We start from the raw sequence: 27,907 nt of genomic DNA, 5'->3' as shown, positions 1-27,907 counted from the left end.
GAGCGGGATGGCGCTGGGATCGGCGGGAATAACGGGAGCGCAGCGGGACGGGGTGAGGGGAGCGGGGGCGATGGGACCCCCGGGGTGAGGCCGATGGGGGGGGGGGCGTGGGGGGCCCCGCCGCGTCCCTTCCGCGTGGAGTGGGGGCACACCCGGACCCATTTACCCGACGCACCCCACGGAAACACAGCGGGACCGTTCCGGGCGGGGCTGGCGGTACCGGTTGGTGCCGGGGCGGGACACGCACGCACACACACACGCGAAGCGGGGAGAAACGAAAGGAAACAGAGCGGAGCCAGGCGGAAAAGGAAGCGTGAAGGAAGGAAGCGTGAAGGAAGGAAGCGGAACGGAAGGAAGCGGAACGGAAGGAAGCGGAACGCGCGTGTCGGCGGGCGCGTGTTTCCGGGGGGGACCCCTTTTCAGCGCGGCCGCGCCGCCCCGTCCCGGTCCCGGCGAGGGCGCAGGGCGAGGAGATGGCGGCGGCGGGCGGCGGCGGCGGGCGGCGGCCCTGAGGGGGCGGCGGCGGCGGCGGCCATGGAGGGCGGCGGGGGCAAGCCCAGCCTGCAGGTGGTTTACCAGGCCGTGCAGGCCCTCTACCACGACCCCGACCCCAGCGGCAAAGAGCGGGCGAGCTGCTGGCTGGGCGAGCTCCAGCGATCGGTGAGGCCCCGGGAGGTGGGGGGGGGGGGGGGCGGTGGGGAAGGGGCGAGGTGGGGTGTGGGGCGGGGGGGAGCAGCCGTTGTAATCCGGGTGATTCCCTCCCCGGGAGCCCGTCTGCCGTTGCTCGGTGTCCGGTAGCCGGCCTGGTTCTACCGCAGGCCGCTCCCCGGGGGCTCCATCCGGAGCCAACGGCTTTTTTTTTGGGGGGGGGGGGGGGGGGGGTAACGCCGCTCACCGAGGGGGGAGCCCCAGGCCCGGCCTTGGTTAGCTCCCTCCGCCGCTTTTTCTGTGTGTTTTTTTTTTGTTTTTTTAATAACAGGAGAGGCGAGCTGACACGTTTGGCACAGCCCTCGCGGCGGCTGGGAAGGAGGAAGTGGCTTCGGGAGGTGTCGGGGGGGAGGGGGGGGGGAAAGAAATTGGGGGTTCGCCCCCGAAACTCTCCCGCCGCCTGAGGTCGGGGGGCCGGGGGAACCCTGCGCCGAATCGGGGGGCAGAGGCAGCGCCCTCCTGGCGCGGGGTCGGCGGGAGAGGCCGAAGGCGGTGGGTGACGGCGCCCGAGCCCCGTGGCTCCTCTCTGGAGTCCGCAAGCGGTGTTTGGCGAGCTCCTTCTCCCCAAAATTTACCCCTAAGGCCGAATTTGGGGGTCAGCCTGCGTTTTCTGGCCTCGCGTGGTCTTGGTGCGAACGCACCTCTTCCCTTTCGCTTGTAGGGCTCCTGTTTTTCCCCTCCTCTCCAAATCCTATTGTCTCTCCTCGTTTTGTGCCGCCGCGTCGCTCCCTGCGCGGCTCCGGTGGCCTCCGCAGCCCCCTGCTCCGTAGTTTTCTTCCCTCCAAAACCTTCGGTGGCCGCTGCTGCCTTCCGGGTGATGGGTTTCACCTCGCGAGGCTGCAGCCCCCCTCGCTTCTCCCTGTATCTCGAAGCCCGCGTCCCGCGGAGCGGAGCGGCGTTCCCCTCCTCGGCGCCATCCCAGGGGGGTTTCGCCGAGCTCCGTGCAGCTCCATCAGCTTCCCAGCAAAGTTTTAGACCGTTTGTTTCCACAAAATCATGGTTTTTTCCTCCTTTTTTTAAAAAAAAATTTCCTTCGGTGCCCCACGCAGAGTTACATCCCCGGTCACCGCGAGAGTTTGCAGCGTTTTTTTTTTTCTCAGCTGTTCTGCTGAGCGAGGAGAAACGCCGTCGGTCAGATGTCTGCGTGTGTTTAGGCAGCCGCTTTCCTCGCTTGCCCGCCCGGAGAAGGGGGCTTTGCCTTCAGGAAGCGCTCGGGGGGGAATCTGAGTTCCGTGAAGGGGCTCAACGCCGATCGGCGGCGGGTCTGAGCGCCGCCGGCCGCGGTTACGCCCGCGCGAAGGTCCCGTTTTCAGCTGGAAGCGGGGAAATTGTCATTTCAGAGCGGATTCCTGGGCCAGAACCACCCCGAATCTGTGGTCGCAGCAGCGGGTGCTCGCTCTTTGCTGGGTGAGGCTGCCCGCTCCCAGCCCGAGGACTCCGATTCCGTGCTGCGTTCGTTAACGGCGCCGCAATTAGCGCGGCTCCGGGTCCGTTTGCGGGGTAGAGAATCCTTTTGCGGCGCGCCGAGGGGAGTTCCTGCCCCTGGCTGGGCCAGGGTCGGGGAATCGGGGATGGGCGAGGGACGCGGTGGGATGAAGACGACGGATTCCACCGAAGGCGCTTCCTCGGCGGGCTGCGCTCTGGCTGCCCGCGCTTGGCACGCGTTGCCCCAGCGAAAGGAGCACGCGGCGTATTTGGAATTCATTTTTATTCATTTCACGCCCCGGCCGCCCGTAAGGATGGCGTCTCTCCGCCCGTTTTGCTCCGCCGTGGTTTCTGTGGCCTCTCGCCCGCGCTGCGCAGGTTGTTTTTCGGTGTGAATCGCAGGTGCCCGCGCGCGGTCGTCACCTCCGCGTCCCCGCGAGGCGTCTCGCCGCGGGGAATCTCCCGTCGCCGCGCGGTTTCTCCGTGCGGCTGCTTTTGTGCTGGAGCACGGACGAGCGCTCGGCTCTTGTACCGGCAAACAAAGGGGATCCCTTTGCGTTTTTCGGAGAGGGATCTCTCTCCTATCTCTTCTAAACGCTTCCCAAAATCCTTCTCCAGCTCTGGACCGGCTCTGTCGTGCGTGCGAGGGCGTTTAAAACGTGAGCGGCGAGCTAGCGCGACTCCAGCCTGACAGCTTTTCTGCTTCTCGCAGAAGATCCCTCCAAAGATTTATTTCCCGAGGCTGAGGATTCATTCCAGTTATTTTTCCGGACCTTTGGGTGATCTTAACGCCGTGGGGAGCGGGAACCCCCAGCCGCCGCGGGGCGGGAGCTTCGGCTGCTTCTTTAGGAGCCGGAGCGGGGGAATTTTGCTCGGCAAGCGGCGCGGCGTCGCGGGGTGAGCGCCTCCTGCGCCGGAGTTTACAAGCAGGAAGCTCCTCTCGCGCGCGTTGCGGAGGGAAGATGGAAATAAAAACGCCGTCGCCGTCCGTCTGCACCTTTCGCCCCTTCTTCCCTCTCTTTGTCAACGCGTTCCCGGGGCGCGGGGCGCGGGGCAGCAGCTTTTTTGGAGGCGCCACCTCGGCGGCGAGCTTCGAGCCGGGGTTTTGTGGCCGGTGGTCGACAGAAAAATGGAAAAGCGGGGAGCGCGGTGGGTTCTGGTGCCTTTTTCACTGGTTCTCCGCGTCAGCCCTTTGCTGACTGTCAGCAGTGACGAGCGAAGGGTTTGGAGTGTCCTCAAAAGCGCTGACCAAGCGCTCGGCTTCCTCGTTTCCGGCTGGATCAAGCCACTTGGATGTAACACCCCGAAGGTCCTTTCTTTGGGTTCTGTTCCGTTCGCAAACCGTCTCTCTGCAAACGGCGCCCGTCGTCGACTATTTCCCAAACGTTCCTTGTCGGCCGGCGCTTGCCGCGACGCACGGGAGCGGTTCGATACCCCGATATCGCGGCAGCTGCGTGCGCGTCTCCGTTACTGAACTCCGCTGGCGTGGGCTGCGGGGTTGGCTTGTCCCCGGTTTGTTTTTTTGGGTTTTTTTTTTTGGCATTTCCGGAATCGTGGCGTCGTCCTAAGCTCTCGCCGTTTGACGGGCCGGCCGTCGCACGCCAGAGCCGTCGTGGCGACGAGAAGCAAAAGCTTCAACGTCGGTTTGCACGTGCCTGAATCGCGTTGGGGAGGTCACCGGTCCCCCCCGCAGCGTCGTTTCTTGCCTTTTAACCGCGGGTTATTCCAGCGGAGGGCGACGCGCCGTAGCGGAGCGTCCTGGGGAGCGGTTGCCCGCCTGCCTGTCTCCTGCGCAGCGCCGAAGAGCTCGGCTGGAGGTAAAAATTCACCTAAACCACCGAATTCGAGGCTCTTCCGACCCGCGAACCTACCCTGTGTGCTTGGAGTTGCGTCAAGGCAATTCCAGACCAGTTGGCGCGTTGGTTTTTTTGGGGTTTTGGGGGTTTTTTTCGGTGTGGATTCAGCGTAGGTCGGTTTGTGATTGAACGTTGATTCGTTAAGTGCCGACTGGGAGGTGGAATTTCTACGAGGCTCGTAGCCAGAGTTCGTGGAAGTGACTAACTCTGCTATGGATTTCCTTTCATCTGTCCGTAAAATTAATTGATTGGGAGTATTGGGTAGAAGTATAACCCCTAATTAAATTAAAAAAAAAAAAACAAACCAAGCAGCTTTATGTAATGCTGGAAATAATTTGGGAATCCTTTCCCAAACCATTTTAAGGGAAATAAAATCTCTCTGGTCCCGTGGTGATGATGGCGAGGCCGTCGCTCAAACCATCCTGGTCAAGGAGGTCGGTTGACCCAAAATTTGTGATTCTGATTGCTGGCAAAGCCGGTCCGAGCGAGAAATCCCCGGGTTCACAAGAACGCTGCTCGCGGGTTACCCCGTGCCCAAGGAGGGGGCTACTGGCCTTCATCTGGTGGGGTTTTTGTCGGTTGGGGCGTTCAACCAGTTGTACTGGGCAAGACATGCGTGGCTGCGCAGAGGGACGTCTGGGAGTCCGTTTCGGCGCATCCGGAGGAAGCATGGGTTTAAAAGCGTCGTTCCGGAGGCGAGGTGCTCGTTTAGGATTGCTCATGCCCTCCCGAGAGCTGGAGGCGACCAACCTTGCCTCCTGCCGGCTGTTGAGCTCTTGGTGGGTCTTCTTTGAGAGGCGGTGGGACCTCGACAGAGCTTTGGAACAGAGGGTCTGCGCGCCAGCACGCGGAGAGGAGACCGTAGCGACGCTCTGTACGAGGGGCTGCGTTCCTTCCCCGCTCACTGAGATGTTCCAGACTTCAGGGTGGAATTTGGGCCAAGTCCTCTACCGATGGTTTTTTTTGAAGCATTGAGCGCTACGTGTCGAGAAATTTGCCAACACCTGGCCAAAAGCAATTGCTGGGAAAAAAACGTGGAAGAGGGAATGATGCGTCTCCTGGACTATCGGTGGAGAAGACAAGTTTCCTACCAACTGAGGAGCCTCGCGGGCTAAGATGGCCGGCGTGGTGGACGGGGAGAGCAGTGGATATCCCGTTCCTTGATGTTTAAGAAGACCTTCAACGCGATGTCGTACAGCTGTTTCTGTAACCAAACCGGACAGAGGTGGACGCGATGGTTGGGAAACTCCGCCAATCACTGCGCTTAAGCGGCGGTGGTCATCCGCCTGGCGTCCAGCTGGTGACCAGTGACAAGTGGTGTTCCCCAGGGTTGCCAGTTGCGCGGAGACTGCTGAACGTCTTCCTTGACCACCGAGATGGTAGGACAGAGGCACCCTCAGCCAGACCGTGGACGACGCCAAGTTGGAGGAGCGGTTGGCGTGCCGGAGGCAGGGCTGGTTTTCCAAGGGACCTCGGTGGGTGGAGGAACGGGCTCACGGGGACCTCGGGCAGCTCGGCAAAGGCCAATTAAGAATCTTCTTCCCCGGGATGTGATAACCCCGTGCAGCAGGTCAGCCTGGGACAACCGGCTGGACAACAACGTTGTGGTTTGGGGTTTAGGAGACTTAAGTTGCTCCTGCGCTGCATTAGGATGGACCAATCCTGGAACAAAGAGCAGGGCTGAGGAGGTCTCCGTCCTTGAAGACATTCACCACTGCCTCTCAAGTTATCCTCAAAGTCTTGTAGAGCGGCAGGCTTGGCGTGGAACGCGCTGTCCTTGCCCGAAGCTTGCTTGAGCTCAGCGCCGCGACGTCCTTTAGAAGCGTCCTCCAGCAGCCCGTACGAGACCCTGGGGAGAGGCCGCTCAATAGCTGAGGGGGTTTGCCAGCTCCCTTGGCTCGAGAATTACGACCTTGGGCATGTCATAACTTGGCCAAAGAATGGAAACGGCTCTTTGTCGGGGGGCTGGGGTGCGAGAGGAACGCTCTGCGGCCGCCTTTCAAGCGTGAAGCCTCCCCTGGTTTTCAGTGTCTGGCTCGAGCCAGCCTTTGTTTAAGGAGGATCCATAAAATTGCGGGCGGTGTTGGGAGCTCCTCTGGCTGCTGCTTCAGCTTCGCTGTAGCTGGAAGCTCTGTTCTGCGAGTAACCCTTCCGCTAGCTCGCTTTCCTTGGCGATCGGGGGGTCAACGCTCAAATCTGAAACCGCTCTCTTCTCACATCTTGGAAATGTTTTGCTGTCACGTGCCCGGAAAAAATGCCCCGAGTAACGATAATCTGCCGAACTCGCCCGCTCTCTGCTGAGGTGTAGGTTGGGCGCTCGATTGCCGAAGACTCCGAATTTATTTATTTCCCCACCTGGCATTTCTTTAAGCTCTTCCTTACCTGTTCCGCTGCCGTGTACGTCTGTTCTTCCTAAATATTACTCCAGATTTTGGGGGTTTTTCTCCCTGTGTGTTGATTGATGGTCCCGTAGTCATCGTTGGAGCTGTCTGAGGGCGCGCAAGTCAACTTCTTCCAACTCTTGAAGAGTTTTCTGTGATTTCTGACCGTGCCGCGGTGAACTTGGGGTGTTCAAACGGCTTCTTTCAGTACGGTCAGTCATTAATGATCACGAAACCATTAATAATTTCAGAATTCTTTGAGTCAGCGGCTTCCGGATGGTTAAAGCATCGCTTGCGTAGCGGAGGCTCTCCGGCTTTGGTTTTTGCGTGGGTTTTTTTTTTTTTTTTGGTAGGATCTCCGGCCGCGCGTGCTGTTGAGTCCCTTTTTCCGCCGCCGTGTCCGTGATCGTTCGGTTCTAAACTCCGCGGAAAATACGTCCCCGTTAACGCAGCTGAGAGAGTTTTTAGTCCCAGAGGGATTCCAGCTGTTGTAGTTCTTCAGTTCCTTCAGAAATTTATTCCCAGCTTGGGAATTACCTGGGGAGTGTCAATAAATCTGGGAAACGCCTCCAAACTGCCCTCGCTGCCCGTTTGGAAGTTCTTACGGGCGAGTTGTACGCCGGTAATGGCTGGGGTTGTTGGAGAGAGCTTCTCTAACGGCCTGTGGTCACGTAGGCGGCTGGAAGGGACGGATCGACGTCTTTTGGGGCTCTTGCCGTTGTGTTTGGACGCGGCTGGCTGCTTAAATGTTCTGAGTTGAGCTGAGTGGAGAAGGGGAGAGGGCTGCACCCCCAGCAGCGCGGGCAGCGGGCGAGGGACGGGATCCTGCCCCTCTGCCCCGCTCCGGGGAGACCCCCCTGCAGCGCTGCGTCCAGCTCTGGAGCCCCCAACAGCAGAAGGCCGTGGAGCTGGTGGAGAGGGTCCGGAGGAGGCCACGCAGATGCTGGGAGGGCTGGGGCAGCTCTGCTGTGCGGCCGGGCTGGGAGAGCTGGGGCTGCTCAGCCTGGAGCAGAGGAGGCTCCGGGGAGAGCTGAGAGCTGGCCCAGGGTGCCCAGAGAGGCGGTGGGTGCCCCATCCCTGGAAACATCCCAGGCCAGGTTGGCCGGGGCTGTGAGCAACCTGATCCGGTTGGAGATGTCCCTGCTCCTGGCAGGGGGTTGGACTGGGTGGGCTTGGACGCTCCCTTCCCACCCAAACCCTCCTGTGATTCTATGACCCAAAGGTCGCCATCAAACCTCCTTCGCTAACGAGACTGAAACGAGGACCGCAAGCGTCGTAGGCATCTGCTGCCTTTGGGTTCCTGCAGCGCGAACGTTCCCGCTGTTTGGGTTCGGTGAGCACAGACGTCGCTCCATCTCCTTTCATCTTTCTTGGGTGACGCCAAGGTGCCCGTGAAGGCTACTTGAAATTTGAAAAATAAAAAATATCCCAGGCCGGGCGGCGGGTTTCACGTCAGCCCGGACGCACCGGGGCTGTCCGAATGAGCTCTCCGTGGACTTCCAGAGATTTTTGTGAACCGGATTTTCAACAACCACCAAAAAAAAAAAAGTGATTTCCATAACGAGGCATTTTTAAATGGTTTTTATTGGTTTTTTTCTCCTCCTAAGTGTCAGCTGCGGAGGAGAAGTTTGACTGTGAAGGAGTAGGGAAGGCGACGGCCTGCGTCTGCTTTTCCACATGGATATTTCCTGCAGGTGGAGTTAAGGAAATGGCTTTTTTTCCTGGGATTTCTCTTCATCCCAGTGGCGTCAAGCGCAGGAAGAACGGGAAGGGCTACAGCCAGCAGTGGCCGGGATTGCCAGCTGGATTTTTGCTGGTAAAGTGGTTTTTAAAAGGCAAACAGGCAGGATCCTTTGTCCTGTAGCTGACTTTAATGTATTTAATTTGTTTAATTGTTCCCTTCACTGCGCCGTTGGACCTCGATGGACTTTTTATGTATCCTTTTTGTTTTTATATGTATTAAAAAGTCCTCCTCCGTGGTGGTTCTGGGGTCCTGTGCCTCGCTGGCCGTTATCGCGTTGCTTTTGGGGAACTCCTCCTTTTGGGGCGCGATGTTTATGGGTCTGTGATGTTGGTTGGAGCCGTCTTTCATCTCCCCGCCCCTCCAAAAAAAAAATCAGAAATATCTGCCATCCTCCAGTCCCGTGACCTGATTTTCTGTCAGAGGTATCTTTTGGAGTCCACCAGAGTGAATTTCCTGGTGGTTATAGCGATAAAAAATCCAATCTGACGATGCCGGAGCCCCCAAAAAACCTCTTTTTGTTGCTCTTTCCCGCAAGGACGGGCGTCGGATCCGCTCTCCCGGCGCCGTCGCGGTGGCTGAGGCCGTGAGCGTCTCCGCCGATGCCGGGTCTGCGCCGGGAGCTGCCCGCTCGTTCAGTTCCTCGTGCGGGTGTCGCGGCAGAGGCTCTCCTGGTGACAACTTGAGAACTGGGGGGATGTTTGGGGAGGGGGGAAAGTGCTGATGCCTCCCCGGTCTGCTCCGCGTTCCCCCGCCTGCTCGCTGACGCCTCCGCGCTTTCTCTCCAGGTCCACGCTTGGGAGATCTCCGACCAGCTGCTGCAGATCCGCCAGGATGTGGAGTCCTGCTACTTCGCGGCGCAGACGATGAAGATGAAGATACAGACGTCCTTCTACGAACTCCCCACCGACTCCCACGCTTCCTTACGGGATTCTTTGCTGTCCCACATCCAGAACTTGAAAGACCTCTCGCCGGTCATCGTCACGCAGGTGGGTGCCACGCCGAGGGGCGGAAGGAGCCGCCCCGGGTGCGACCGAGGGGATTTCTCCCGAGGTGCTGGCGCGTTCTCGGAAATCCCTTTGTTCTCCGTACGGCGTTCCCGTTATCCCCACGTTTCTGCAGCCCCGGGGCGTCTGACGCTGCGCGGGCCGAGCCGAGGGTGCCTGTGCAGCCCCTAAATAACCCAGTGGGGAATTTTGCCCCATCGGGTGCGCTCAGCCGCGGGGATTGCGCACGCAGCAGGGATTTTGGGAATTAACATCCTGCCTCCGCAGGCTTGGAGTTACCTGCCGGCGCTGCCGAGCGCAGGTCTGACCGTCGCAGCCCCCTTTCTCCCGCGCTGTGGGGCAGATTTCATTGTTCACCACGCTCAGCTGTGTTTTTTCTTTGTTTTTTTTTTTTTTTCTCCTCTCAGCTTGCTTTAGCAATAGCAGACCTCGCCCTGCAAATGGCTTCTTGGAAAGGCTGCGTGCAAACGCTGGTTGAAAAGTGAGTAATTGTTGTTTATATCGTCAAGCTCTCGGTTGTTCCTGGGGTAAATGTTGAGCGAGCGGGCCTGCGCGGTCCAAATACACGCGCGGCAGCAAGCGCCCCGGCGATAGGAAAGTTTTTTTTTCTTTCTTGATTAATAATTTAAAGCGGTTTAGGTCGGCCTGTCTGCGGCTCTGTGTAACAGAGAGGCCGTGGCCGCGGCTCTCCGAGCCTCAGCGGTTTTCCTCATCCCTCCTTTTGTTACGCGCTGATCCCTCGGCCCCTCCCGGCTTTAGCCGTAGCGCAGGATCGAACGGCGAGCCCGAGTCGTTGGCTGCCGCGTTCCCTGTGCGATGGCGTTTTCGCTGCCCCGCGTTCGCCGCCGCCGTGCGATGCCGCGTTCTGCCTCGCTCGGGCAGATCACCGCTCCCGTGGTGTTTGTGTCGCGGTGGGGGGAGCTCGATTTGGCTGGGTGGTGGCGCTTGGACACGATGTGCTCCTGGGCTGGCAAAGCTTTTGCTGTTTTTCTCTTGAAAATCTCCATCTAAACCACTGAGACCGCTCCGGACGGCGCTCTGCCCTTGCAGCCGGACGCTGGAGCGTGTTTGTGCTGAGTCTCCTCGAAACGCCCCTCCGTCTCACCGCGCCGTTCACCTCCTTCCCAGATTTTCTGCGCGCGCGCGGCTCTGGCCTGCCTTCACGCCCTGCCCTCCCTCCTCGTCGTTTCAGGTACAGCAACGACGTAACGTCGCTGCCTTTTCTGCTGGAAATCCTCACGGTGCTGCCGGAAGAGGTTCACAGCCGATCCTTGCGCATCGGAGCCAACCGCCGGACCGAAATCATAGAAGACTTGGCGTACTACTCCAGCACCGTCATCTCTCTGCTGGTAAGGACACCGAGCCCTGGGCAGCCGCTCAAAAAGTTCGCGCGGCGGCTTCTCCCGTCTCCGCACCGCTGATCCCGGTTATTCCCAGTTGGATGTGATGGAAAAGCCGGTTTGCGTGAAACAAGCTGGTTTTTATCTATTTCAGTTCCAAGCAGATCAAAATCGCGGCACCGGATTGAAAACTGAGCTCGTTACGGAAACTTAACGACCTTCTCGTCCTCTCAGCTGGACTCTCGGTGCCAAGCCGGCGTTGTTTTAGCTGGCGCTACAGAGCGCGGCGTGTCTTTTGGCGTGCGTGTAGATCTCTAGGTCATCTCTAGATGCACACCTCCGTGTCTCTGTCTCTTAGAAAGGCGTTCAGATCCTTAGAGACTTGATTTCTCTCTTCTCCTGCCCCTGCTTTCTGACCGTCGTGTGATAAGCCACTGCGGATTTACAGCTGCAGGTCACCTTTAGCGTTGGCCAGACGAGGAGACGGTGGCTGAACCTCCTGGTTCTTCTTCAAAGGCCTCCCCATTTGGGGAGCGCTCGTGCTCTTTTGAGAACGAGACTTGTGAGCCCTCAAACGGGGCGAACTTGGGGTGCAGAGAATGAGCGTTGAGGTGAATTGCTTCAGGAACTGAAAATAAATTCTCCTCGCCGCCTCCTTCCTTTCCAGAGAGGCTTCTCACGTTCTTCAGCCAACCCGATCCCTGGCTCGGGCTTCAGGTGACGGCGCTGAGTCGAGGTTCGGCGTGTCGGGCGGCAGCGCCTCGTCGGGGATCACCTCTCTGCTCTGCAGCCCCGTCTTCGCAGGCTTTAAAACCTGTGATTATGTTCTCTTCTCCTCAAGGGATAATTTTCCCGTGTCTTTTCTAGCTCAGGCGTGCAGGGTCTCTGCTCGTCCCCAGCCCCATGCCGCACAGAAATAGGCGGAGGGCCCTGGATTTGCTCTGAGGAGCCAGGCAGGAGGGGGACGTCCTCCCTGGGGTTTGATCCTCCGCTCGGAGGAGCCCCTCTTCATCTTCCTCCAGGCCCGTGTCGCCTCCCGTTTCGTTTATCCCCTCCTGCCCCGCAGATGTCACCGGCGGTCCCTCCCCGCTAGCCCTGCCCCCTCTGAATCCCCGTCTCTGATGGGGACAGGCTCAACCCCCGGCGGTTTCCTGTGTTTAATTTGGAGAACAGGGCAGGGTGGAGCTTAGGAGGGCTCAGTTTAACTTTGCGTCTGGCCCGAAACCTCCGCAGAAGGTCCCCGTTCTCTTTCCACGCCGCCTTTTGTGGCTCTGGGGTTAAGAAAGCTACAGGGAGTATCTGGAGTAGAGATCCGAGCGTGGCAGATGTTTCTGGTGGGTGTTCCACCTTGGTGCAACATCTGGCTTTGACCTTCCCTGGGAAGGAGGCTTCGTTTTCCGGAATTACTCCGGTAACCCCAAAGGAAGGGGGATGGTGATGATCCAGATCGTAGAATTGTTTTGGTTGGAAAAGGTCTTTAAGGTCATCGAGTCCAACCACTAACCCAGTGCTGCCAAGGCCACCACCAAACCGTGTCCCCAAGCGCCGTGTCTGCGTGTCTTCTAAATCCCTCCGGGGTGGTGACTCAACCACCACGGGCTGTTCCAGTGCTTGACAAGACTTTTGGTGAAGAAATTTTTCCCGATATCCAACCTAAACCTCCCCCGACGCAACTTGAGGCCATTTTCCTCTCGTGCTGTGTATGAAGACGCGGAGTTGAGCAATGTCTGCTCAACAGCATCTCAGATCTTCCTTGGGAAGGCTGCCTTCCCCCCTTGAGCCGTGTTTATCCCAGCAGAGGTCCGTCCCATTGCCACCACGGCCGTGAGGGGAGCCCAGTTCCGCTTTTCCAGTGGGCTTGCTTGTCTTTGCCCGCGTCCTCGCTCAGTTCCGAAACTTCTTCACCTCCCTCAAGTCCCTGCTCCGTGCCGTCCCTCCGAGCAGTCTCCAGCCCTCAGCTCTCTTCCTAGGATGTCTCGGAGGAGTCTGGCTGTCGCATCGGTGAGACAGCCAACATCGCCTCGCTCCGGCCGCTCGCGGCCTTACCGGAGACGATGCTGAGGGACCGCCACGGGTCGTAGCTCTGTCGTAAGGCTTTCTGGTCAGACTTCCTCTGCTTCTGCCCGGGGCTTTGGTGGTAAATCCCAGCCCAGGCTTTCAGCCGCCTGCCTGAAGAGCAAAATTAAGTTTTCTGTGTAGGATTTAAACGCTAAATTCCCTTTTTTTGAGTTAAAGTGGCGTGTGAAAAAATTGTAGAGGGACTATGATGAAGTACAACATTCCACCGTAAGGATTGAGGAGTCAAGCCAGGAGCAATGATCTCTAGAAGCTCTCACGTGTAGAACTGCTCTCTTCTCCGGAGAAGAGAATCTGGGATCCTTCTCCAGGTCCTGCTTGTCCGCCTCTTCTTCCTTTCCCTCAGCCTGGCGAGCTCAGGGCTTCCTTCGGTGTCAGGTTTGGGTGAGGGCTGCTGTTAGGGGCTGTCGTGCAGCAGAAGAAGCGTTGGCCATCGCTGCCGGACCCGCGTCCTGTCTCTGCGCGTTCAGGCTGTCCTGATCTCCTCTTTGAGAGGACGCTCCCAAGTCCACGTGCTCTTGAGAGGACGTCTGCGGAACTGTCGCGTTGCCGGTTACGAAACCGCTGTGGGGATGTGGTCGCCCGAGGTAGAGGCAGAAGGTCCTCTCTGCTGGTGTGGGCGTCCTCAGGTGCCTTTTCGTTGGAGCGCTGCTTCCGTGTAGGTCCGACGCTGCTGTTTGGTCGCTGAAAGTTGCACGTGCCTCTTGGAGAGAGCCCTGCTGGTGGTCCCAGGCCCCCTGTGCCTCGCTGAGATTCACGGAGGAGTTCTCGATGCTAGTTGTAGAGACTCCAGGAGGGCTTTCCAAAAGTTATTTGTGATTTGTATTGTGCAGTTAAATGTTGGAACTGGGGTCCTGAGCAGTTCTTCCCTGTCCCGCCGTAGATGACGTGCGTGGAGAAAGCCGGCAACGATGAGAAGATGCTCATCAAAATCTTCCGCTGCTTGGGGAGCTGGTTCAACCTGGGTGTCCTGGACAGCACCTTCATGGCCAACAGCAAGTTACTGTCGCTCCTTTTCGAGGTGCTGGTGAGTATTCCTCTCGGGAAACGAGGCGGTGGTGGGCCCTGGGTACCGGGATGGCGTCGCTTTTAAATCCGGGAGCGTCTGAGAGGCGCCGCCGCTTTCCCACGGGCGCGGAAGGCGAGTTGTGGCCCTCCTGCCCCGAGTAGGAACCTTCTGGTCTTTCCCTCGAGCAGCTTGGTCCTTGGTTCAGGATTTGGGGACGAGGCTGATGGACAGAAAGTGTCGGCAGAGCTTTCGGATGCAAACAGAAACGCACGCGTGTGGTTTTTTGGCTGTTTGTGTGGAGGAAGGAGACTCTGCAGCTCCTTCGGGGTCGTTCTTTCCTCTCCTCCTTCTGTTCCGAGCGAGGGAATACGTGCTCAGGGGTGAGCACCAGTCCTTGTTCTCGGGCAGACAGGAAAGACTCCAAAATCTCTCCAGAGCAGGTGCTTTGCCTGGTTTTACTGAAGCCCCTCTCAGCCCCCTGGCTCAGCTGTCCCTGTGAGAGAATTCCTGCGCCTTCTCCCCCGCGCCGCTTGGGAATCGCGGCTTTTCCTGCCGCGGCGCAGGAGAGCGCAGGTCACCGTGTCGGGCAGCCGCAGAGGGGCTGGGTCGCAGGAGCCGTCCCGCTGCGTCACCACGTGTGATCCTTTCATCTCCATACGTTTATTACTACGCTCGCCAGCAGAAAATACATCAAGAAAAAAATTCAAAGACTATTTAATCTTCTATTTCTGTCTGTTCTTCTTATTCCTGCTGTGCTAGTCATCAATTCTGGAGGCTAAATTAAGCAGATACCTGGTCCAGCTGAAGCAGGAGCCAGGTTTAATTCTTCTGTGATGCCTGCAAAACATCCAGAGCGGAACAGAAGATGTAACGTCTGAGAAACGACCGTTTCTAGCCACACCGTGGTGGCCGCTGCTGCCCAAGCGGGTGCCGGCTGCGCTTTGGAGCCTGCGTAGACTTTAAAAGTGAGAGTTTTGGTCTCAAATGCGTTGTGCTTGGTCCTGACTCTACACCTGCTTGTTTTTGCGGGGCTCTGAGCAGAACGCGTTTGTTCAGAGCGCTGTGGCGGCGAGTTTGCCGTCCTTGTTTAAGTATTGGTGAATTTTGGCTTTAGAAGTTGCCTGTCCTTGAAGAAGCGAAGAATTCAGCGTTTGTTCAGTCCTAAAATCGGTACCTCTTTGGGTCTGTTTGGTTTTCTTTCCACATTTTCAATAAAATAATACTTTATTCCCTCTCTGACACATTCACCTTGGGAAATGAACTACGGCAGGTGCTTTGGCTTGGGCTTGGTTTGCTTTTGTCCTCTCCGAAGGCGGGAGAGGTGAAGAGCCCGGTGGAACGGGGAGGCTGGGAGAATCCCGCGTCGCTGCGCCGGGGAGGGCAGCGAACTGAACAAGACGGACAGGAGGAATTCCCGGAGGACGGAGCGTGCTGCTGCGGCACTGCCGGGAACCCGCGACCCGCCGCGAGAGTCGGATCCCTCCTTTGCATCCCTGCTGTGGTGCGGAGGCGATTAGTGACGAATGCAAACGAGGGCTGCCGCTCGGTGGGAGACGAACGGAAAATATTCACGCGGGGACCCGAGCGACGGCGCTGCAGCGGGAACCCCTCTCCTCCAGGACAGCGCCTTTGGCTCGCCGGCCTTTTTATTCTGTTAACATCACTTTTAAACGCGACTTCTTTTTTTTTTTCCTCCCCGCTTCCACCTTCACGCGGGACCAGGAATTGTTTTCCGAACGCGCTGAGCTCTCCCGTGAAAGGCCGCGCAGAGTCACCGCTCCTTTGTTTCCTCCCGGCGCTTCACTTTGCTCTCTCCTCCTCCTTAGCATGCCGGTCTCGTCTCCCTCCTTAATTGCTCCGCGGGAGCCGTGAGAGCGCCTGTGCCAGCGGCCTTGCACCAAATCAGCCTTGCACAATCGCTGGACCGTCGCGGTGATAAATATTTCACACGTGCTTGTGAGAAACCTCCTCTCCCTGCTCACCGAGGGCTCTGATCCTTGTGGGTCCCTTCCCGCTTGAGATACCCTATGGTTCTGTCACCCAGAATTCTTTCTCCTGAGCCGTCGTGGATTTCGGTCGGCATTTTTCCTCCTGCGTCTGCCTCTCCTGAGGAGAACTCGGTGGGGTCCCGTTGGGAAGGGTCACTCTTGACCTCAAGTGTTCGCGGTGCTAAAGCAACGCAGGTTTTGCAGGGCTGCTTGGGAGTTGTTGGGAATTGGGTGAGTTGTTGGGAGCTGTGGCTACGCAGAAGCTCTACAAAGTATTTCAGGAACGAAAAAAAAGAGTATTTTCTTCTTAATTACCATCTAATTTCATAAATATTCACCGGGCTCTTCTTGTTTCTGGCAGCAACAAGACAAGACATCCTCAAACCTCCACGAAGCCGCTTCCGATTGCGTGTGCTCGGCCCTCTACGCCATCGAGAACGTGGAGACCAACCTTCCCCTGGCCCTGCAGCTTTTCCAGGGCGTCCTCACCCTGGAGAGTGCCTATCACATGGCTGTCGCGCGCGAGGACCTGGACAAGTAAGTGACCGTGCCCGGAAAGGCAAGGAGAGGTACAGCCGTTAACCCTCACGGCATCTCTCTGTCGTTGTTTTTTGAATCCGCGGCGTTTGTGTGCGGTGCTCGGAAGCCTCTTACGCAAATAAGTGTTTGTTGAACGAAGCCAGGGGAGCAGAATGACTTCCTTGGCGTGCGGGTCAGCGCCCCAGGGCTTTGTGCTCAGCTTCGATGGAGAGGTGGGCTGGGGCGCTTGGTCTCCCTCGTGGCAGACGAAGGCCAAGGGGAGTATCCTGAGGCGCAGCTGATGTGTTATCAGCCTTAAAATAAGAGTTGAGGAGCGACTTGTCGCTCCTGCTGCCTCCTCTCTACAAATATCTGTACCTGGTGCAGCTGTTTTTGGTGGAAAGAGGAGTGGAGGGTCATCAGCCACGTGTTCTTGAGTTATGAGGAACTGTAGCCCTCACACCTTGATGAAGTGTGTCGAATGGATGGAGAGCAGCCCTGCGGAGAAGGACTGGGGGTGCTGGTGGGCGAGAAGCTCAACGTGAGCCGGCAACGGGCGCTGGCAGCCCAGAAACCAACGGCACCCTGGGCTGCACCCCCAGCAGCGCGGGCAGCGGGCGAGGGAGGGGATCCTGCCCCTCTGCCCCGCTCTGGTGAGACCCCCCTGCAGCGCTGCGTCCAGCTCTGGAGCCCCCAACAGCAGAAGGCCGTGGAGCTGGTGGAGAGGGTCCAGAGGAGGCCACGCAGATGCTGAGAGGGCTGGAGCAGCTCTGCTGTGAGGCCGGGCTGGGAGAGCTGGGGCTGTTCAGCCTGGAGAAGAGGAGGCTCCGGGGAGAGCTGAGAGCTGGCCCAGGCTGCCCAGAGAGGCGGTGGATGCCCCATCCCTGGAAACATCCCAAGCCAGGTTGGCCAGGGCTCTGAGCACCCTGATCCGGTTGGAGATGTCCCTGCTCCTGGCAGGGGGTTGGGCTGGGTGGGCTGTAACGCTCCCTTCCCACCCAAACCATTCCGTGATTCTATGAAAGCAGCGCTTCACGCGTTTGCCAGACCATCTGTTGCCAGCCCCTCGGCGGCTCGGGGGTGCTTGCCTCGCCGCTGAGCCTTTTCGGATGAACTCAAGAACTCGACCAGCGTCTCCCTCCCCGCCTTTGAGCTCGGGGTGCGAAGCCCAGACGCCGTACGCGCCTTCGGCTTAAGGAAATTCCCGAGCTCTGCCGCGTTAGGGATTTCCACAAGCGGAATGAGTAGCCGCTCCTCGAAGTTGGGGCTTTTGAAATCAAAAATTATAAAGTTATAATATCCTCTCTGCGTGGTAAGATCGGCTCTGCCGCGGCATCTCTTCGTATTTCTGAGAAATCTGAACGCTTTCGTCTTCAGGCGCTGCTGGGGCAGGGGATAATTAACGGCATCAGCTCTCCGGTCTCCGCTGGGGAAGGTGTTTCCTCCCTAAACGCTCCCGGGGATTGTCCAAAGGCCCCGCCGATGGCGCTGGCACCGTCTCGCCGTGTTTGATCTGCTCCTGGGGATACGCCGCGGAGCTGGCGGGTTGTGTGAAGCGTGAAGCCTTTTGGAGTTTAAAAAAAAAAAAAAAAAAGGAAAAAATCTCATGTGGCGGACTCGCCTCCGCCTTTAGGACCGGCTTTAGGGTGCGTGTGCAGCCCGTCTCCGGATTTAGGACTTCCTAAACCTCTCCAGAGTGTGAATGCTAAAACCAAAGCCCAGGACCGATGGTTCTTCTTGGACCTCTCCCCCAGATCCCTGATGGGAGGTGGTTTATTGGTGAGGAGCTTGCTCCGTCCCACCGTGCCGTGGCTCCGGGGCGTTCCCTCCGGTCCTGCGGGCTCAAAGCCGGGTAAAGCTCGTGGTCCGCTCGCCGCTGAATTGCGTTTTCCCGCCGCGCTGGCCCCGTCCGGGCCGCGGGACGTCCTGGCTTTATTTTTAGAGTAGGTTTGCTTCCCAAACTTCGTGGGTAATATGAAAATTTTTCAAGATTTGCTTATTGGAACCTATTTTTCCCCTATTTCTGATCAAAGACCAGTTCCCCTCCTCATTTCCCAGCTGCTGACGGCAAGGTAAAGCAGGAGCTGGTGTTTCTGGCAGGGCAGGGATATCAGCTCCCCTGTGGAAGATCTTCCTGACTCACCCCCTGGTTTTGGTTTTTTTCTGTTTTGTTTTTTCCCTTCGCCAGGGTGCTCAACTACTGCCGCGTGTTCACCGAGCTGTGCGAGACGTTCCTAGATAAAATAGTTTGCACGCCGGGCCAGGGGCTGGGCGACCTGCGGACGCTGGAGCTGCTGCTGATCTGCGCGGGTCACCCGCAGTACGAGGTGCGTGAGGTTTGCCCGCCTTCCCCTCCTCGCCCCTCTTGCCAAATCCCGCTCACCCGGGGTCCGACTCAGCGGAAAAAGCTTTTTTTTTTTTTTCCTCCTCTGTCGCCACGTGGCGATAAAGAGAAAGGAAATATTTTTTTCTGGGAGGCTTGAAGCGCCCGCTCTGCGTTCGTGGTGCGGAAATCTGGCACGGCGTCCCTTTCCCAGCGCCCCGGACGCGTGGGCCAGCTCTGAAAGCCGCCGTTATTTTCTTTCCACGCTTAAGCTTTGCAAGGATTGCGGCGGAGCTCGCGGCGACTTCGTCCTCCGAGTAAATGCTGTTCAGCATCACATCTCCCCGGCCGTCGTCGTATTTAAGATGCCGGCTCTCGTTTTAACCCCGCTTTTTATTCTTCCAAACCTGTTAATTACATCCCAGCAGCCGATCCCCACGCCTGTGCGCGGAGGAAAACGTAAATTCGCTGAATCGGCCGCGTGGAGCAGGGAGGCCCAGCTGGGCTTCGCTGGGTCGCGCTCCCGTCCTTCCCCTCCGTGTTTAAGGTGCCGCTGCGGGAAGGACGCGATCCGGCCCGTCGGGGCTCGTTTGCCGTGGAAATGGCGGGGTGGCCGCGCTTCAGCGGGTCCCTGCGGTGCTCGCGTGGGGCTCGGTGACCCTGTAGTCCCCTTTCCAGCTCTGCTAAGCTCAGTCTCCCTCGGGCTTGACCTTGTCCTGTGCCAGCGATGCTTGGGAGGGATCAAAGCTCTGCAGCTGCTCCTGAAAAAAAATCTGCGCTCGTTTTTTTTTTTTTTTTTGTTTTCTTCCCTGCGGTAACCACAAAATGTTCTGTTGATAACGAGACACTGATTTTTCTTTAATTATTTATTTTCCTTTCTAAACAGGTGGTAGAAATTTCCTTTAACTTCTGGTACAGACTGGGGGAGCACCTGTACAAGACGGACGACGCCGTCATCCACAGCATCTTCAAAGCCTACATCCAGCGCCTTCTCCACGCCCTGGCCAGGCACTGCCAGCTCGACTCGGACCACGTAAGCCTGCCTTCGCTTGCTTGCCTCCGCGGGACGCCTCCGTCCTCGCTGCTGCGCGCTGGTGGCTCTCCAGGTTCTGCAGTCACAGTAATTGCGGAGAGAGGGTTGAGAGTAATTAATTTATTGAGTTAATTCTCGTTCCAACGGAGCTTTCTGGCGTTCAGTTGCCGCGGGGCGACCCGCTCCCGATTTGAGAGCTGCGGAGCTCTCGTTGTCCCCTGCTCGGGGATGGTTTTGTTGGAATAAAGCTTGCGCAGCTCGTTAGCCGCGCCGCTGTCGTCTTCCTCCTTGAAGTCTGGGATGCTCGATCCTTTTTCCACCCCTGCCTGTGCTCCCCATCCCGATTTCCATCCCTTCATCCGCGTGGCGGGGCAGGAATACGCAGCGGGTGGTCAGGCTGTTAGAATTCCGTTGCGCTCCCTTCTCCTTGAAATCCCCTTCCGGAGCTCGATTTGGGGAGAGGAGGGCAGAAACGCTGGATCTCTTCTCCGGAACGGAATTCCTTGGCTCGTCCTGGCTGTGGGTGCACGGGAACCCGGATTTCTCACCCTTTTGCCCTCCCTGATCCCTCTTAGGAGGGCGTCCCAGAGGAGACGGACGATTTTGGGGAGTTCCGGATGCGGGTCTCGGACCTGGTGAAAGACCTCATCTTCCTGGTGGGATCGGTGGAGTGTTTCGCTCAGGTGGGTTTGCGGGAACGTCGTGAGGCGCGCTTCCGAGCCGTGTGGTGGCCTTTGGGGTGGGGAGGAGGTCACACCTGGACACACCTGGAGCCTGGTATTTCGGGTGGCGGAGGAGGGGAGGAGCTGGGCGGCCGTCTCGCCGGGCGGGATGCGTGACCGCGCGCCCACGAGCTGCGTTGGGAGCTCCGTTTGCTGACCGGTTCCCTTTCTCGCAGCTCTACGCCACCCTGAAGGACGGGAATCCGCCCTGGGAGGTGACGGAAGCTGTCCTCTTCATCATGGCCTCCATAGCCAAGAGCGTTGACCAGTGAGTGTTCACCATCCTCCTCATCTGTAAGGGCCGAGGGGCCAGGACTTGCCTCCAAGTGAGGGTTTTTCTGCAGAGACACCGCGAATATCCCACGGATACTCCCAGGAACGCGCTTTCCCAGGCGGAAACGGTTAAAAACCACGCTTTATTTCAGCTAGCGCAGAGCGCGGACGCTGAGAGCCGCGGCGGTGCGGTGCCCCGTGCTGAGGGAGCAATCCTGGAGCCCACGCATTGAGATCTCCGCGTTCTGGCTGGGAATACCGCTCCAGGACGGAGCTGGGACCGCGGGAAGCGGTTGGAACCTTCTCAGGTCTCCTTCCTCTCTGCCTGCCTGGGGGCTTTAACGCCACAGGCTTGGGCTCGGCCCTGGAGAAATAGGATGAGGTTTTGTTTCCCTTTGGTTTATCTCCTGCAAGCAAAGCGTTGTTTGGGGATCCTTCTGCACCCGGAGAGGGAAGAGCCAGTTTTTTCCCCAGGTATCTTTAGGGAAGCTTAAATCGCTTTCTGGAAGCCAACGTCCAGGGCGGTGAGAGCGCGGCGAGTCCTCCCGCGCGCCGATGCGGTGGGACAGCCCGGGCTGGGGTGGCCGTGCCCCCCTTCCCCGGGAGGCCGGGGGAGCCGCCGCCTTCGCTCCGCGCCCGCCGGCTCGCGTTATCTGCGTCAAGGCCGCTCTCGCTGGGTTTATCATCTCCGCTTTTTATTTCTGCGTTGTTTCCGAGAGCCACGGCTGCGGGCTTTGCCCGGCTGATTCCGAGCGGCGCGGGAGGCGATGGGGTCCGATAAAACCTGCCGCTCCGCGGAAATGGCCCGGGAGCTAAGCCAGGGCTGTCGTTTCCCCGCAGGGAGAACAACCCGACGCTGGTGGAGGTGCTGGAAGGGGTGGTTCGCCTCCCGGAGACGGTGCACACCGCTGTGCGCTACACCAGCATCGAGCTGGTGGGAGAGATGAGCGAGGTGGTGGACAGAAACCCCCAGTTCCTGGGTGAGTCCCTCCCGCCCCGCGACGGAACCCGGTCCCCTCCCGGAACCCCTTCTCCTCACCCCGCCTTTCTCCTCCGCAGATCCCGTGCTGGGATATTTGATGAAGGGGCTGTGCGACAGGCGGCTGGCCTCGGCGGCGGCCAAGGCCATCCACAACATCTGCTCCGTGTGCCGGGACCACATGGCCCAGCACTTCAACGGGCTGCTGGAGATCGCCCGCTCCCTCGACTCCTTCACGCTCTCTCCGGAGGCCGCCGTGGGGCTGCTCAAGGGTGCGTGGGGGAAAAGGCGCCCGATTCGGGAGGGGAGCCGCTCACCGCGGACGCTGCTGCCGCCCCGTTTTCGCGGGGTTTTTCCTAGACGAGAGCGCCTCGCTTCGCTCTGAGGCGCTCAGGTGTCCGCACCGCGCGTCTTCTTAAGCGCTTGCTTGGGGCAGGAGGCAGGAAAAACCTTTTCTGGGTTTATAAGCCGTCTCCATCCCTGCTCTGAACTCAAAACACGGGAAGAGAACACTGGAAATGCCCACGCCAAGCTGGCCGTGCGTTACCGCCGCATCCCAACGCTTGGAGACCGTACGCGCGGGGTGGGAAACTGCGAGCGTTTGTCGTTTCTCGCTTGTTTGCGCGCACGTATCTGAGCTGCTCCTCTCCCTGCCGCGCAGTATTTTCTCCTCCTTCTATAAAACAAGGCAACGAATGCACGAACCAGGGAGAATTTATTTTATTTTATTTTATTTTCCTCCCGGTGTCGTCAGCCCCAGCCCCGTGCTCTGCCGGCAGCTCCGACGTGGGCTGGTTGCGCTCCTCCTGCCTTTAAACGCTGCGATGTGGCAGCGGGGAGCGGCTCGAGCGCTTGTCTCCGTGTCTAATTTTCCTGGGAGCCTTCAAACGCCTCGGCTCTGGGTCGGAAGAAGCTTCCTCGGAAGCTCGCGAAGCTGCGGGGCGGCGGCAGGGACGCGTTGGGGTGCCCAGGTGCCCTCGCGATGTCCTCCTGCCTTCAGATCCATCCCTGTTCTCCCGCCCGCCGGCGTTCCTTCCTCCTTCCCGCCCCGCGGAAAGCGTTCCGCTGTCTTGGTTTAACCGAAGAGCCGCCTTCAAGCCGCGGAGAACCAGCTCCCGGTCTGGGGAACCTCGCTGGTGTTGCGTTTCGCCCGCCGTGTTCCCGCTCCTGAGTCCCTCTCCTCTTGCTTTTTCCAGGGACGGCCTTGGTCCTCGCCAGGCTCCCGTTGGAGAAGATAGCGGAATGCCTCAGCGAGCTCTGCGCCGTGCAGGTGATGGCGCTGAAGAAGGTACGTCCCCGCGCTCCTTGTCCCCGTTTTGGGTGGGACGGTGGCTCTGTCGTTGCCCGGTGGCTTGATCTGCTGTGGAAATTGCGTCCCCTCGAAGCCAGAGGGGCACGAGGAGTCCAGGACTGTCCCCAAGTCTCTCCTGGCTCAGAAATACCTAGCTGGTGGAGCGTGTAATGGGTTAAATGGGACAAAAACGATCCCTAAAAATCAGTTTGTGCGTCGGGAGCCGCGCCGAGCCGACCTGGAACGCAGCAGGCAGCTTTCACCCGCCGTCTCCGGGATGGAGGACGTGGGAACTCGACTTCCCTGTGGGACGCGGGGTCACGTTCTGGCTGTCCCCAAAACCACGGTGGCCGTAGCGACCTTTCCGCGCAGACCTGGGACAAGGGGGCGCAGAAACCCCGCGGGGTGGCAGGGACGGGAGGGCAGCCTCCAGAAAGGGCCGTGCGCGTCCCAGCTCGGGTCCCAGCGAGGTCTGAGGAGACGCCCGCTCTGCCTTGGCCCGCGGGGGATGGGAAGGTGCTGCTGGTGGGGTCCGGCGTCCGGGCGGCGTTTATCGCACCGTCACTGGGAACGGATCCCGAAATCCCGTCATTTTCCCTTCTTTTCTAGCTGCTCTCTCAGGAGCCAAGCAACGGCCTCTCCTCAGACCCTACCGTGCCCCTGGATCGGCTCGCTGTCATATTCCGGTGAGGAAGGAGGGGCCGGGGACAGCCGGGCAGGGCTTTGTGAGTCAAAGCCGCTCACCCAGACTCAAAACCAAACGAATCACCGCTCCTTTCCCCCCGGCCCCGAGAGGAGCGGGCTGGAAGCCGCTTCTTCCCCACCTCGGAGGCTCCTCGGCCGCTCCGAGCCGGTTTCTGGTCCCCCTCCCGCGGCCTCGGCGGGTGCTTGGGGCTCCAGCCCGTTTTTTTGGCTTTAAATGCAAAAAAAAAAAAAATCAGAGAAAAACACTGTTCAACCCTCTGCTGCTTTTCACAGACACACCAACCCCATCGTAGAAAACGGACAGATCCACCCGTGCCAAAAAGTCATTCAGGAGGTGAGTGCCGGCGGTGCGGGTTCGGGACGGAATTCCTCACGGAGGGGATTGACGGGGGCGTCGTTCCCGCGGTCGATTCGCTTGCGGTGCCGGATCCGTACGGGGAGAGGAGCCGGGATGGCTGACGGGCAGGGATTTGGAACCCCGGAAGGTTCCTGCCTCCGCAGATATCCCCGGCGCTTTGATTTCCCTGCCCTTGGAACGTTTGCGGCGCCGCGCCGGCGGTTTTAAGCCGCTCTGAGCTCTTCACTCCAATAAAAAGCTCACTTACGCGTCGCGCGACCTCTTGTTTTTGGGACCTGGGTGGCATCGGGCTGGCGGTACGGGGATCCGGGTGGATTTTGGGGAGGAAGCATGGTGGGATACGCCGTGTCCTGGATTCAGGTTTTTATTTCTTTTTTTTTTTTTTTCCTGCCCGTCCGCCCTCAGATCTGGCCGGTGCTGTCGGAGACCCTGAACAAGCACAGTGCCGATAACCGCATCGTGGAGCGCTGCTGCCGCTGCCTGCGCTTCGCCGTCCGCTGCGTGGGCAAAGGCTCCGCCGCCCTGCTGCAGCCGCTCGTCACCCAGGTACGCAGCCCGCCGCTCCGGCGCGGGGCTGGCCGAGGAAACCCCCGCCCGCGGGCAGATTCCCGGCCGGATCCTGCAGCCCGCGGGCCGCGGCGAGAGGGAATTCCGCGTCGGCGGCGCCAGGCAGCGTGCGGTTCTCTCCCCGCAGATGGTGAACGTGTACCGGGCGCACCAGCACTCCTGCTTCCTCTACCTGGGCAGCATCTTGGTGGACGAGTACGGCATGGAGGAGGGCTGCCGGCAGGGGCTGCTCGACATGCTGCAGGTGGGCGCCGCGCGCCGCCGGCGTCGGAATCGCGGGGCCGCTGCGGCTGGCAAAGATCTTCAGGATCTTCCAGTTCAGCCGTTAACCCAGCGCTGCCCCGGCCGCCGCTAAACCGCGTCCCTGAGCACCGCATCTGCGCGTCTTTTAAATTAAACGGTGGCTCCGCCGCTTCCCTCCAGTTCCCGTGCTCGACAGCCCTTTCCGTGAGGAATTTTTCCCAGTATCCAGTCTAAACCTCCCCCGGCGCAGCTTGAGGCCGTTTTCTCCCAGCGCTTGTGCTCCAGGCGCTTCCCCAGCTCCCTTCCCGCTCTCGTTTCCGCGCGCCGGCGCGGTGACGTCCCCTCTGCGCTGGCGGGGGCGGCTGTGCCCTGGGTGCAGGGAGCGGGGCCGTTTCCACTGGGCGCTGAGGCAGACCTGGACTGGTCCCAGTGCCTCGCTGCTCTCCCGGCGTTTGGCGACTGGGTGAACAAAAGCGAGGAGGAGAAAGGTTTTTGGTGAAAGGAGAAGTGGCGAGCGGCTCCTTGATGGTTGAGGAAGGCGTTGGTGCTGCGGGGCATGTGTCCCAGCGGGAGAGGAGATCCAAACCTGGATCAGAACCAGGTTGAGGGATCAGAACCGGGGTTGGGAGAGGATCAAAACCAGGGTTGGGAGAGGATCAAAACCAGGTTGAGGGATCAAAACCAGGTTGAGGGATCAAAACCAGGTTGGGAGATGATCAAGACCGGGTTGAGGGATCAAGACTAGGTTGCGAGATGATCAAAACCAGGTTGAGGGATCAGAACTGGGGTTGGGAGATGATCAAAACTGGGTTGGGGGTCAGAACCAGGTTGGGAGATGATCAAAACCGGGTTGAGGGATCAAGACAGGGTTGGAAGATGATCAAGACCAGGTTGGGGGATGATCAAGACCGCGTTGAGGGATCAAACCTGGCTGTCAGGAGACGCCGAGGTCTGATGCAGTCCGCTGTGGTCCGTGCTGGAAATCTCCCTGCGGAGAGAGAAGGGCGGTTTGAGATTCAGTTGTATCGCAGCGCGTTCCTGACGCGTCCCCGCCGCCCTTCTCCTAGGCGCTGTGCATCCCCACCTTCCAGCTCCTCGAGCAGCCCAACGGCCTTCAGAACCACCCGGACACCGTGGACGACCTCTTCCGATTAGCAGCCAGGTACCGGCCTCCTCCCGCCGCGCGGGGACGCCCCGGCCCCTCCTCTCCTCGGGGAGGGGTCCCCGTCTCCGTGGGTGGGTGGGAGAGGGCAGGGTCCCGCGCAGGGATGGGCAGAGCGCCCGTAACGTCTCCTCTGTCCTCTGCCTGGCCAGGTTCATCCAGCGCAGCCCCGTCACCTTGCTCCGCAGCCAGGTGATGATCCCCATCCTGCAGTGGGCCATCGCCGCCACCACCCTGGATCACCGGGACGCCAACTGCAGCGTCATGAAGTTCCTGCGCGATCTCATCCACACCGGCGTGGCCAACGACGTGAGTCCTTCCTCGCGGGTTCCTCGCAGGTTCCTCGCGGGTTCCTCGCGGGTTCCTCGTTGCGTCGTTCCTCCTCGAGGAATCCACGGAGTCGGGGATGCCACCGCTTACTCCCGCCACTGCCGGAGAAGCTCCCGGGAGCGGGGAGCAGCGTGTCCCTGCCCCCAAGCGCTCCTCACGCTCCCTCCTCTTCCTCCCGCAGCACGAGGAAGACTTTGAGCTGCGCAAGGAGCTCATCGGCCAAGTGATGAACCAGCTGGGCCAGCAGCTCGTCAACCAGCTGCTGCACACTTGCTGCTTCTGCCTGCCCCCCTACACCCTGCCCGACGTCGCCGAGGTGCTCTGGGAGATCATGCAGATCGACCGGCCGGTGAGGGGGCGCGGCGGGGACGGGACGCGCCCCGAAACGGCGTGGGGGAGCTCGGGGCTCAGCTGCGCGCGCGCGGACGCCTCGCCGGAGCCGGGATGCGGGGCCTTCGTCGGGCTCCGCGTCCCCATTTCCCTCGCTCTTCCCGCAGACGTTCTGCCGCTGGCTGGAGAGCTCGCTGAAGGGTCTGCCCAAGGAGACGACGGGCGGGGCCATCCAGGTGACGCACAAACAGCTGACGGACTTCCACAAGCAGGTCACGAGGTGAGCGCGCCGGCGTTCCCGTGCGGAGCGGGGAGCCGGGACGGGACGCGGACGCTGCTCCGGCGTCTCCCTGCGCGCGGCCGTTTCCGCGCTCCGGCTCGTCCCGGCGGGACGTCGCCCCCGTTCCCTGCCCGCGGATCCGCCGGGATCGATGTCTCGTCCCGGCCGTTCCCGGTACGGCACTGGCTGCGGGAAGCCGCGCTCCGGAGGGCGCGTCTTGCCTTTGCCCTCACCCGGCGGGTTTTCCCGCTCTCGCCCGAGCGCGGCGGCTTTCCTTTCGTGAGTCGGTGTCACCGGCTCCCGGCCGCGCTGCTCCGGCGCTGGGATCCCGCCGGGATCCCGCCGCTGCGGGATGCGTCCGTTCCCGGAGCCGGATCAGCCCGGCGACGTCCCCTCCGCCCGCGCTGTCACCAGCCGGCTCCCCGAACGCTTTGGGGACATCGAGCCGCTCCAGCCCCGACTGCTCGGCTCGCGGCTCCGGGAAAAAAAATCCCGGAGCCCGAGGTGGGCTCGTCCCCGGGGGGGCCACCTTGCGTCCCGCCACCGCCGCGGCGGCACCCGCGTCCCCTCTGGGGCCGACGCTGGCGGCTGCCCAGCGCCGTTTGCCGCGACGTCTCCCCCAACCGCCGCGCTCCTGGCTGCCGCTCCCCGCCGCCGGCGCGTGCCGGGCAGGGGGCCGCCGTCCCCGCTCCCCGAATGTCACCCCGCCGACGTCACCCCCCTGTCACCCCTCTCTCGCAGCGCTGAGGAATGTAAACAGGTCTGCTGGGCCCTGAGAGACTTCACCCGCCTCTTCCGATAGCTCCCGCGCCGCGCGGCGCCCGTCTCCCAGGTGAGAGCCGCCGCCGTGACCCCGCCGGGGCCGCGGTGACACCCCCGGGGCCGCGACGCCGCGTCCCGCGTGGGGAGGGAGGGCCTGACCCCCGCTCTCTCCCCGCTCCCAGGAATCTCTTTTAATTAGAAGCCAGGTAACGAAGCAAACCAAGACGGCGTCCCACGATGAGCCCAGCGTCACGGCGGCCGAGGGCTTTCGCTCGCTCCGGCGCCAGCCGCGCGGGACGGCCGCAGGATCCCGCGTTCCCGGCGGATTCGCTTCCCGAAGGTCGGCTACCGCAAACGAGACAACAAACCAACGAGGGGGGGGAATTAAAAAAAAAAAAAAAAATTAAAAAAAAACCCCAGGCAGCGGAGGAAAACGGATTTGCCCGGCAGCAAAACAAGAGCGCGAAGTAGAAAACTTTCTGTGAAATGGAAAAAAAAC

The 27,907-nt window shown here is 60.0% G+C and overlaps 1 protein-coding gene across 3 annotated transcripts; it reads left to right on the top strand.

Moving 5' to 3' along the window:
- The first annotated feature begins 514 nt into the window (after nucleotides 1-514).
- TNPO3 (transportin 3) lies at nucleotides 515-27,822 on the top strand. 3 transcript variants are annotated; one of them, XM_086744003.1, is made up of 23 exons: nucleotides 515-660; nucleotides 8,900-9,100; nucleotides 9,526-9,599; nucleotides 10,311-10,467; nucleotides 13,418-13,561; nucleotides 15,893-16,068; nucleotides 18,239-18,377; nucleotides 19,260-19,406; nucleotides 19,982-20,089; nucleotides 20,305-20,396; nucleotides 21,242-21,381; nucleotides 21,461-21,652; nucleotides 22,577-22,668; nucleotides 23,281-23,357; nucleotides 23,650-23,710; nucleotides 24,140-24,280; nucleotides 24,429-24,545; nucleotides 25,612-25,706; nucleotides 25,859-26,015; nucleotides 26,218-26,385; nucleotides 26,534-26,646; nucleotides 27,388-27,478; nucleotides 27,611-27,822. In XM_086744003.1, exons 1-22 carry the CDS (start codon nucleotides 535-537, stop codon nucleotides 27,446-27,448), a joined length of 2,778 nt encoding a protein of 925 aa, XP_086600129.1. In that variant the 5' UTR covers nucleotides 515-534; the 3' UTR covers nucleotides 27,449-27,478; nucleotides 27,611-27,822. The 3 variants fall into 3 exon arrangements, with proteins under 3 accessions (XP_086600129.1, XP_086600122.1, XP_086600113.1); XM_086743996.1 differs by having other exon boundaries at nucleotides 27,608-27,822; XM_086743987.1 differs by having other exon boundaries at nucleotides 27,591-27,822.
- The last annotated feature ends 85 nt before the right edge of the window (nucleotides 27,823-27,907 follow it).

This window comes from Chlamydotis macqueenii, chromosome 1 (assembly GCF_036417535.1).
Source record: "Chlamydotis macqueenii isolate bChlMac1 chromosome 1, bChlMac1.mat, whole genome shotgun sequence".
NCBI classification, from domain to species: domain Eukaryota; kingdom Metazoa; phylum Chordata; class Aves; order Otidiformes; family Otididae; genus Chlamydotis; species Chlamydotis macqueenii.
This window is presented reverse-complemented; position numbering and strand designations above follow the sequence as displayed.

Bases quoted from the DNA above. Each gene is read 5' to 3' on its own strand.
- TNPO3 (XM_086744003.1), top strand. From the start codon at position 535: ATGGAGGGCGGCGGGGGCAAGCCCAGCCTGCAGGTGGTTTACCAGGCC. The intron at 661-8,899 runs GTGAGGCCCCGG...CTTTCTCTCCAG, and splicing joins TGGGCGAGCTCCAGCGATCG to GTCCACGCTTGGGAGATCTC. The intron at 23,711-24,139 runs GTGAGTGCCGGC...GTCCGCCCTCAG, and splicing joins GCCAAAAAGTCATTCAGGAG to ATCTGGCCGGTGCTGTCGGA.